Source organism: Dinoponera quadriceps, unplaced genomic scaffold (genome assembly GCF_001313825.1).
Source record: "Dinoponera quadriceps isolate SergipeBrazil2010 unplaced genomic scaffold, ASM131382v1 scaffold2305, whole genome shotgun sequence".
NCBI classification, from domain to species: Eukaryota; Metazoa; Arthropoda; class Insecta; order Hymenoptera; family Formicidae; genus Dinoponera; species Dinoponera quadriceps.
In genome coordinates this window covers 805,892-817,464 of record NW_014556411.1, presented here as the reverse complement: position 1 = coordinate 817,464, position 11,573 = coordinate 805,892, and the positions used below count along the sequence as shown (strand labels likewise).

Here is an 11,573-nt window from a genome sequence, read left to right as displayed (position 1 = left end):
CGTGAAGCGTCATCGTTCGTCGAAGGGAAACTTCCCAGTCACGTCACAGCGACGAGAAATCTCAACAGTCTTTTGTCTTCTCTCATCCTCTCCTCCCTGTTCTCCTAGCGGCCCAAGAGAGACGCGACACTTCCTATCGAAGAGAAAGAGCGTCGAATCAGCGCGGTCGCGCCCAGACTCTTCTCGTTCACGCGAGATTAACACAGGTCGGTCTCGGTGGCGATCGTCGAGCTTCCTCTTCGACTTCACACATACACACACACACACACACATACACATTCCTCTTTTTATATATTAATTAAATATAGTCCGAAGGCACCGTGTTCTCGTTGATCGCCGCGAGTCTGTACTGCGGCGCGTCCAAGTTCTGCGGACTCAGGTGTAAGCTGGTCGTCGGCGCCGCCGTCGTCGTTGTCGTCGTCATCGCGGACGACGACACCGTGGCGGCCGCCGGTATCTGCTGGTTCGTCGAATTCGAGCTGAGATCGCTGTAGTAAGCGCTGCTGGGAGCGCTGCTCAGCGTCGGTCCGTCCGGCTCGGCGTCGCTTCCGGTGTACGCCGTGTTCTGGTACGAGGGGTGTTCGCTGTTCCTGCTGCCGGCGATCCTCAGCTCCTGATGCTGATGATGATGATGATTGTGGTGATGGTGATGGTGGTGATGATGATGCTGACCCGGCGGCACCGGCGTCGACGGCCCGTTCTCGTACATCTCGTAGTCCGGCTCTTGTATCCTGGAAGCAACCGGATAACGAGGCTCTCAATAACCGTCGGGACGACGTTCGATCGGAATGCCGGCCATTAACATATGTACGGCGTATATATCGGCCGCATCGATATCTGCCGATTACGCGCGCTCGCTCGTTGTTATACGCGCAATTAGCCGCTCTTAGAAAGGCGATGATGGAACAAAACCGCGCGAGCTCGTTATCGATCTAGGAAGCGTCGGGGAAACGATCTTCTGGCGCGCGCTTTATAATTGTCGCGATCAATTTTATACGGATGGTTGGCCGACTCGAGATGAATCACTGAATGGCGAAACGTTCGAGGGAGTCCTCTCACAAAGGGTGGCTTTATTTTGCGATCGATGCGAAGATGAGATCGTTTAATTTGTTTATTGTTTTGACGAGACCGATTTGTTTCCGCATTTAAACTCATATTTAACATCTTCGATGAAAACGAGGTCACTTACCTCTTGCTGTGTCGAGTGCGAAGTGTGTCAGTCTGCAGTGAACCATCGCTGCCCCCGTAATGACGATGTAATCTGGCAGCGTCCAATTCGTGATATTCGTCGTCTTGGCCGCCGGAAGTCGTACCGTACGTCGAGCTTCCTCTCATTTGTAACTGCAGATCGCTCGCGTAGCTCGCGGCCTGAGAGTCCAGTTCTGCGTACAGCGCCTCGTCGGTTTGCATGTGGGTGTAGTGATTCTCGACTGGGAGATTCATCGCTCGTCGGTGCTGCGGAAGGGAGAGCGGCGTCGTGACGACTCCCGGGGTGCCACCGCCTCGCCGAGAACCCAGCCACGACCACACGTTGTGCCCTAAAGTCCGATTTCACCAACGATTCGAGACTTGTACTAATTGGCAGATTTATTCTTAAAGTAAACGTAATAAGTAGAAGTAATTAAAGAAACATAAGAATCACGACTTTCATCATTTTTTTTTTTCATGGCTTGAGAGACTTATGATGTTATAATTTAGCGTCAAGGTTGCGGGTGTTAATTCCGATAGAATTCTCGTTTCCATTCCTTTCCGACAACTTCCCTCGAGTTTTCCGATGTGACAGGCGAGATCAGGTCAAGTTGGCCCGAAAGTTGTCCGTATCGTTTGCGTATTTATTGTAAAAGAAAGATAATGAAAAAGAAGAATCGTGCAAAGTGTTCCTTTTAAAAGACGAAGACGTCTTCTCACATCCTGAAAGGAACGTGTTACAATTCTCTCTTCTTCACTGTTTCTCTCGCAATAAATTCACAAGTGAAACACACGACTCACCACTCCGGTTTCAACTTGACCCGGTCAGCAACCTTATCGCGAGGTACAGCTGCGTAATTGTCGCGAAAGATCATACACGGCTGGTTGAAAGCGCGCCGTTGCGGAGCGTGAGATCCGGTTCTGCGAGCTCGATTTTCCCCGGCGAGCGAAATGAGACGTACCGTAGCCGGGGCGCGAGAGACGCCGCGCTACCGTCGCGCGATCACAACACACACGACGTAACGTGTCGGGAACGCGCGAGTAACGAGCGGCCATTTCTCAGGGACTGCCGGACAACGCATATGCATGAGAAGTGTCTTGCGGACGGCAAGCGTATCGCGTAATAACACTCACCGGGGCTAGGCGCTACGTCGTGATAAGGTGGTAATTTGTCTAATTCGAGAGGCGGCCGATCGGGTATGACGGCCACCCCGCTGCCTGTACCACCCGCCCCCGTGGGCCCGCCGGCCTCGGGTACGCTCGAGTCTTCCACGCCGACGCCGCAGCAACTCGCTGGAACAAAAAGCGAAGAGGGTCTCTCTCTCTCACGCACGGTTCGTTGCTCCGGAAAAATTCCTCGACATCGACGCGAAAATCGCGCTCGAATTTCGCTAGCTCGCGTTTCGAGGGGGGGGGGGAGCGCCCCACGACCTTCCCTCCCCGACGGTGTTGAATCTATCCTACGGGATGCGTTTCTCGCGTGTCGACGAAGCACACGAAGTGCGGCCAGCTGAGCTCGGGGCAAAATCAGGGGGGAATTCCGATACGGCCGAATATGCGTAACCCTGCACGCAGATATAAAATACTGGTCCTCTTGTATATAGACGACGAGAGAGACGACGGACGACCCTCGAATCAACGCATTATGACGTGCGTACGAAGAAAACACCGGCTGTTTTCTGTACGGCTTTATTGTGGACCTGTCATCGCGCCGTCACGGGCCCTCATAGAACCGCGGGTTGCGCTGAGCGAGTGGTACCGGGGTGGCTGCTGGAGAATCCGGAAAGAGAGAGAGAGAGGAAAGAGGGCACACAAGAGATGGAGAGTGGGAGAGAGACAGGAAAAGGGATCTCGGAATTCATAGATCAGAAGCGCCGCCGCGACGGTAAGTAGGTACGAGAATACGGAGGAGAGGGAAGAAAAAAGACGACGAGATTAAGGGAATCTCGTGACTCCTTATGCCAGAGTACTCCCTCCCTTCTCTCTCTCCCTCTCTCTTTCTGTCTCCGTTACTCTCGCAACCGAGTTGGCCTCATAACCTACGCACGTAGCGTCTCCTTCGTCCCTTCGTTGGACTCGAGGGGCATGTCGTCGCGCGATGGCCTGAAAAGCGCGCCGCTGTCACTCGAGCTGCCGGGAAATAGAGAGACTGGTTTCTCGTTTATCGCGTTACCCCCGCGCCAGCGGTTTCTACGCGCGTTTAATGCCGTCGTCCGCCGCGAGGCGAACTACTATTTTATTTATACTTCGAGGAAGACGCGCGCGAGATCGCTCTCTCGAGAGCGTTCGCAACAACGGGCGCGTTTGAAGGAACACGCTTGATGGACGCGTCGGAAATGGTTGATTACTCGAAGCCCGCGCGCGCTTTCGCCAGCGCCTTTCACGTTTTTACGGAATGCCCGACGTTGCGCGGTAGGCAATTTCGACTTTGAGGCGTTCCCGTGTAGTTCTTTCGAGCTGTCCACGCCCGAGGGCCGCACGATTTCTACAAATGATTAGTTTCGCTCGTAATATCTCGGAGGATTAAGGCGTCCCGAGCCCACTTTCGCTGATCAATCAAATTTCTCACGTATTCGTTAGGTTCACAATAATCGCCTTGGGTTAATTGATCTCCGAGAGACAGAGAGGGTTTGAGTTATGCGCGTAAGATTCTAATTTTATCGCTTGATTCGCAGCTTCAGCTTGTAATTTCACACAGCGAGATAATCGGTCAAACGGAGCACTCGGTTAATTGCACGGTGTAATCATAGTTAATTGTGCGGGGTTAATCATAGCCGTGGATATTCTTTCTCCTTAATGCTGACCTCCTTCGTTAAAAAGTCGTTAGTTCTCGTACCGATAAATATAGTCTGTACTCTTTTATTACCGCCTCGATCTGACGCGATCAGAGCCGTAATGACAACGCGGGAAACCCGTTACATCTGCAATTATGCGTGACTATTCTCTGCTTAATGTCCGGACGTTTGCCCGATGTCCCATCGATTACACCGGAGTGGAAAATGTAATCGTGTTTATTTATCGCAGCGCGGCTTTGTCGTTAATATCGCTTGCGCGATTACTAAACGACTCGCGATTTAACGTTCCGCCGCTAATCTGTTTGTTGCGGGAGCGGATAAAGCACGACGATTTATCCTCCCGTCATTTCGCAAGCCGAGCCAGTTCTCGCTGCGATTTCGCGAGTGCGACAAAATTCCGGCACGATTATATCGTAACAGGTTTACCACCGCCCTGAGCGCAGCAATTTTTGGCTAATTTCTCATCCATCCCCCTATTAATTTTGCCCGACTACCAGCTCCTATTTTGCAGCATTCCTCAAAGCGTTCACGATTGAGACAAACAGGATTAGCAGACAGTTTCGCATTTATCCTGAGGCGAACGCAAGGCAATGAATTCAGCATGAAAAGAAATCACATTGCGAAATAAGAATATTTTTATGTAAGTTGGCTCTTTCGTTTCTCAATGAAAAAATTTCTACAATCGCTTAACAATTATCACGTAACATATAATGAATCGTTCTCATAATATTCATTATGTACATCATTATGACACATCGCGATGGTATACTGTAAAAAAGGCGCAAAATAATTGTTCAATTTGACGCGAAAATCAATTTACGCGCGAGAAGCATTGCACCTTCATGTTTCGGCTTGACGTCTATCGTCACGCGATTATAACATAGTTTCTGCTTCACGAACGAGTTTAAGTGATCGTGTCGGTCCTTCTTCCAGGCTGTCGAGCCGTGTCACCAACGGTATACCATCTTGGCTGAATATTATCGAGACAGATAGGTGGAATATTAATTAGGCGACACGTGAAAATCGTAGCGTCGGGGAGCATGTCGTGACGACGGGGGGGCAAGTGTTACGCTCTTTCGTCACGATCAGATAGCTTAAAGGTGTGCGTAGAACACACGCTTTGCCTCCTAGTCCGGTTGTGCCGAGTATGAGATCTTATGCGATAAGAATTTAACACGATTTATTACGATCAAACTCGCGCGTCTAGGGATTAAGCATCATCGTAGGAGCTTGCAGTCTTCACTTCCAACTTGTTGAAACATAATAATGAATGTTATAGATGTAGAAACAAGTTACATCATTTATTTATTGTCTTCGGATACGAATGTGACAGTGAGTCCTAAAATCCACGATTTTTCGAGGATTTTGGAACGATTTGCCGTCTATTTTTACCATTATTATTATTACTAAATATTTCTAACGATTAACATTAGAATTAATGTTCCGACAAAATGAAATCTAGGTGACATTTAGCGAGGAGAGAACTTACACGAGGCTGAATTTATTTTCCAATATATCGTAAAAGCCACTCGTGCAAGAGCGAAGAGTTTAATTAAACGCACACGACTCACGCATTGTATATTTCGTATTTTAACTTAGCGCGTCCGTTGTAATCGATTTCATAATGGGAGAATAATGGGAGAATTCCAATTTGTACGAGGCAAATATCCCGAATGTCAATACGCGCGAGAGTGTCGGGCCGCTGCTGGCATCGTGATTTTCTGACACACCAACCGATCCGAAATATCGTTCCAGTCGACGCGCGATAAGCCGATTAACGGATTCGCCTCACCTTTTCTACCCGACTCCCCCGGTCGTCATTGTATCACGGAGGGATCGCGGGGGAATCTAACGTGTATAGAACCCCCCGCTTCTTTTTTGCGCGGGAGCAGCCTCTTTCAGCCGTCCATTAACGCGCTGGCTCGCCCGGTGGCACTTAAAGCAATCCTTACGCATGGCAAGATGATGTACTATTAACGAACTTTCACTAATTTATTTTTTGCCCGGCGGGATATTCAATTACGCGCAATCTCGTAAAATGTGCCGGTCGGTGTAACGAAGTTACGTTCCACGAGCGCCGGCTGGACTCTCTCGATTAGGACCCCGCTATTGATTCAAATTACAGATTTAATAGGGTTTTACACAGGTTATACATATACACGCGAAAGAGGCAAATTGGCGAAATTGAAAATATCCCTGATAGATGGGGAAGTTTTACGAGGGCAGAGGTGGGGATCGGCGCTCGATGGTAAAATCCCGCTTCCAAACAGGATCTTATTTCATCGTCGAGAAATTTCCCCTTCTACGTGTCATTACGCGATTAACGACCGCTATTGTTTCCAGCGTTGGTAATAAATCATCGCGTCTTAACGTGTAATTGTATCTTGGCTATTTCGTGCCTCTCTCGGTGGTTATCCGCTTTAAAACCGGATTAGAAGTCGCCCCCGGGGGCGAGAGCGACGAAATCGCGCGCTCTCGCGAGTAACAAGTATGAACCGTGGACCACCTCGGATGATTATTTTTTTACACGAAAATTACGTAAAATGATTAACAACATTATCGTCGATAGGATATCTCACGATGGTTCATTCGCATCGCGTTGATAGGTTTCTCGAAACATCTCTCTTCTATGCGCAGAGAAAAGGGAATATTTGGCGTATTTGTCAGTTAAGGGCCGTTCTCGTCCAATTTAAATAAGATCTTTCATCGTTGTTACTTCCATGCAAATAAACATTGTCACCTTCTAAAGCGATTTTTTCAATGGAAAATGTCAATTTAAAGGGCACTTGTCATCCACGCGGCTACTCGCGTTGCATTTAAGTGCGCAGGCACTTCAGGGTTAATTTCGCCGGGGATTTAAGCGGTGTTCGCGAGCCCCCGAGAGAACCTACGACGGTGGCCCGGTGGTTCGTGAGATGGTTCGGTGAAACGAGTGTCGGATAATTAATTCGGGTGACCCCAGCATCCCAGGCGGTAGCACCCTGCGGCCCCCCCGGCCGCTTCTTGTCTTTTTACCGTTCGCCGGCCGCTGCTCGTCGATCGTATCGTGCCGCGGCTGATTTTAAATCAGAAAGTTAATTAGACGCGTTCCTTTGTGTCGCCCGTCCGTCCGGCCGTCGCGTCGCCCTCCTATCCTTTAAGCGCGCGACACGGAACAGCAGCACGACGAGCAACACACGGACGACGAAACGGCTCGAGCACATTGACGTGGCGAGTGGTTTGCATTATGCGAACTAATTAAACTCCAATCGATGCTTGACACTCGACGCGACGTCGCGTCGTTCGCCGTCCGCCTCGGCGCCGACGACGTGTCCGTCGTCGCGCGTGTCGGCGCCGTCATGCGCGCGCAAACGGGGCCCCGATTTCCGTTCGAGACGGTCGTTACGTGGCCGGCGACGTCGTGAGCCAATCTCCACGGACGACACGTTCCGCAGAGGGAAAGAAGTATTCCCTCCACCCTCCCCGATAAGAGACGACGTCTAATACGACTGTGTCTCACGAACCGGAGCGTCACGTTTGTCGATCCGACCGATTGTCGCTCTATTTCTTCTTCGCAAGGCGAACGGTCGTCGGTTTAGCGGACAATACGATACGGAGGATTGGCGGGAACGGACGGTTTATTTCGCAACTTTCTTTCGCGTTGCAGCATCGTCCCGATGAGGCTTTTTGCTACGTCATAACGATAATATCGCGGGTACGATGGCGAGAAAAGCGCATTGTGTCGGGGACGGGCAACGTTCTCGCAATTTTTCCCATTGTGCGTTGTTAAATTGTCGCATTATTTTGACGTCTTTTGCTGAAAAAAACCATCCCCGCGTCCATACATTATGACGTATTTTTTTCTGCGACTTGAGGGGTTTACGACGCGACAATGGAAGAAGCGTTCTCGAAGGAGACCTTTGTGTGGTGTTTCATAAAGGATATCCGAGAGGACGTTATTGTGAATGTGAATGTCATATATTAACGTGTGATGAAGAAACGAGCGAACGGAGGGGCTCCGCGCGAGCCGGTAACTCAGTAGGGGACTCGGATAATTGGGAATCGTTTCGAGCCTGACCTGTCAGCACCGCCGCGAACCCACTGTGCGCTGTATACGGTATGTTAATTCGACATAATTGAAGGGTTAGTCTCGAGGGTAAATCCGGATCTTCTCTCGTCTCGATCCGCCTAATCGTGACCCTACACCGATCTCGTCACTCATGATCCTCGATTTGCGAACGATTCAAGTTTTGCGCGAATCAAAAGTACACTTCGCACGGAAACGGACGTCCTGCGAGTAATCATTTCACGAGTACACCCCGAGTCGAAATTTTAAATTTCACATCATGTCCTCAAGGAAGAAAAAAGGAAATAAGTTCCAATTTGTAGCGTCGGAGGAGTATAACAAAAGACCTTTGAAGACTTATAATGTAGAACTAAATTAGATTTAAAGTAAGGACTAAAATCTCGACTCGAACAGCTTTACGAATAACACGCGTATCATGATGGAATTTTGCTCACCTCTGCCACCGCCGTTCACTATCCTGTAACAGATAAATTAAAAATATCCATGAATAAACTGATGTATCGAGAGAAATACGCGTATCGATGATGAAGTTTGATAAATTATTCTCCTCGAAGAGAAGGACGTTTCCTCAGTTGCGAAGATGCTTGTTTTCTGACTACGTAACGATTCTAAGATCACGACCCGACCGGAGTCCCGTTTTACTTGCATTGATGTTCATGTGATACAACGAACCAAATATGTTCAAAACTTTCTTTTCCTGTTCAAGTCGAACGCAACGTTCACATCGGTCTCCCTCTTCTTCGGCCCTTTCCACGCCCCATTCGTCTGTCACTTGTCGGATTCGTAGCGAGTGTAAATCTAGTTAGCAACCCCTGCTTCATCCTCGTGCTCAGCGGCGATCCGCTCTCTCGATTACGATATCCGCCGGTAGGTGGTAATTTAAGAGAATCGGCCGAGCCGCGCTGCAAGATGAAACCGCGATCGGCTCGCGAATCTGTCGGTGCGCCGATCCGTATCGAAGTGCCTCGCCGCTTCGCGAGGTGTCCGAGTATTCTCGCGGAAATTGAACTGCGCGTCCCGTTTATGTACACGAGAATTTCAATTTGAACGAACATTAAATCCAATTGATTTTACACGGCGCAAAACGAATTCGGCAATCGTTCTCGAAGATCCATCGTACGAGGACGAGACGTGTTGCATAAAAAGATAATCCTCGATCACCATCTTTTTTCCTCTTAATGCTTTATGCTCGCAAAAATAAGCGTGTTTGTGTAAGAAAGAAATACACATACTAACCTTCGACAGTGAGAATAGATCATCATCGCCACCGCTCCGATACCAGCCGATACTAAGGATACTATCACTAGAGTCAGCACCCATCCGTACTCTCCACGACCTTCTGTAAAAACAAAATAAAAGTCATAAGTTATACATATGCGAAATATATCAAATAATCTGGAATTTTATTAGCGCAATGTAAATTCCGATTTTTCTCACTAATATAAAATTTACTTCGAATTACTTGCGGATGAAAGCATACGTCTGACAATGACCGAGAGTTGTAAATTTTCGGGTTTCCACATTCTCGGACGGTGACGCGCGTGAAATTCAAACGTGCAAATCCGTTCCCTCGGAAGGCGACGTTCGAGAAGGAAAGTTCAGCAAAAACACGACACGAGGCTTTCCACCGTCTCGATTCCAGTCCCGACGTATTATCATAGTTTCTCTCTCGAGTCCGCGCAGACCTTCGTATGCGCCGTGCATACGCCGGGGCAACACGAGCATCGAATAAATCGGCCCTCGGGATCTTTGCGCGCTACGCGCGGGCGCCCGGTAATTGGCTCGCAACCTCATCCGGCGCGTTCCGTTTCCGCGCGCAGCGGGGCACCCGCAGGTTTATTAGGCGTCCTTCGCTATTATTCCTGCCGCACACCTACCGAAAGCTCTCCACGTCCCTTACCTATCCCACTTATCACGCTGAAATCGTTTCATTCCGGGCGCACCGGCAGCGACCTCGCGGACGCGCGCGCGCGCGCTCTTAACGAGGGCCTGAGATTATCGTCCGCGCGGACATAATTAAGAGAATCGCGCCGTGGGTTTATCGCGCGAGAACGACGGCGAGCCCGCATGATGGAAGTGAGAGAGACAGGGTGAGATCCTCTTTGGTGGACCGGCCGATCAGTCCGGCGGATCGTTCTTCGGGCGTAATCGGACGATTCGCGCGTTCTCGACCGCCGATGATTTTCCTCTCCGAAGACTCTCTTCTCCTCGCTGAACGATCCCCGACCAGTTCTCGACTGTTTGCATAGCCGTTTTCATTGGAACGCGAGAGGCAGAAAGCGAAAGAGAAAGAGAGTGAGCGATAACCGCCGAGCGATTTTCCCCTTCCCGCTCCGTGCTCATTAGTCGGCTCTTAGAGGTTTGTCGCGTTATCGTGGAGTATCTTAAGCCCGCGCAGAATGTTTCGGATCGGTCCTTACTCAAGGTCTTAATCGCGACGATTCTCTCGGGGCCGACGCGAATTTAAACGTTCAAATGGAGATTAGCGAGCGCTCGCGGAATTACGAACGCGGGAACGGGATAATTAGGTCCCGCTGATCGGAGGATTATCCGCGAAGGAGGCGCGTAATGCGCGCCTCGGCCGATTCAGTCGACGACTGCGTTCACTCTTTGCTCCTCCTCCTCCTCGTCGTCGTCATCGTGGTCGTCGCGACGACATTAATCGCGTGTGCAGTTTACGAATTCCACCGTGCTGGGTTTCTTCTATCTCGAGACCTTCCTCGAGTGCGCTAAGTACGCTCGTCTCGCGAAGAGGTAGATTCATTACGGCCTTGTCACATGCACCCCTTCCCCTCCTCTCGCGCCTCTCCGTAGTGTTCGTTTATATGCGCTTCGAGTTGTCGACGCCGCAATCGCTCAGCGAGCTCGGAAGAGGGACTCCAAGGGAGAGGAAGTCGTCTCCCAGGGAGAGAAGGAACCGCCAGTGATCGAGAGCTACTACTCGACTCTGCGTACGAATGTGTTACCTCTTCGCGAGGCCGTCGGGGTAACGACAGAGGGGATCGGACGGTTGCTTTTGAAAAGGCCTGAAACTAATCATTTTCGGCCCGCAGCCCGTAGCAAGGGCATAACTAAGGAAGGAATATGTTAGGAGCAACGCGACTCGTCTTAAGCGATATATATATATATATGTAAGTTGAAAGGATAGACGATATTCGAAGAAATGAGATGCCCTCGCGAGATCTCACGAAGATTAAAATTCTCAAGCTAATTATTTTGAATAGTATCTGGCAGAGACATTACCACGAACGAAAAGTGACCAGTGAGAATATATGTATCTTTTTCTACTTTGCGCAAAATAATATTTAAAATAATGAAAAAGATATTTCTCACATTATTCTGTTAGATTTTCGTAATTACAAACTCGAGAATCTTGAAATTTTTAATATCTATATTGATCCACCTTTTGGAAAAAAGAAGACGGAGAATTCCGACGGAGAAAGAGCAAGGTTCTGGATAGAGAGGCGAAGGGAAGTCGAAGATTCGAGAGCGAGGATGTATATATATATATATATATATATATA

At 49.4% G+C, this 11,573-nt stretch overlaps 1 protein-coding gene across 1 annotated transcript in view; it reads right to left on the bottom strand.

Moving 5' to 3' along the window:
• Positions 1-298: 298 nt before the first annotated feature.
• LOC106747302 (TSC22 domain family protein 1) overlaps positions 299-11,573 on the bottom strand; it is a 73,356-nt gene continuing 62,081 nt past the window's right edge. The window contains exons 4-8 of the mRNA XM_014624696.1: positions 9,286-9,388; positions 8,484-8,506; positions 2,323-2,481; positions 1,190-1,538; positions 299-731 (exon numbers count right to left, since the gene is read on the bottom strand). Coding sequence (XP_014480182.1) covers positions 299-731; positions 1,190-1,538; positions 2,323-2,481; positions 8,484-8,506; positions 9,286-9,388 — 1,067 coding nt within the window. The remainder of the gene's footprint in view (positions 732-1,189; positions 1,539-2,322; positions 2,482-8,483; positions 8,507-9,285; positions 9,389-11,573) is intronic.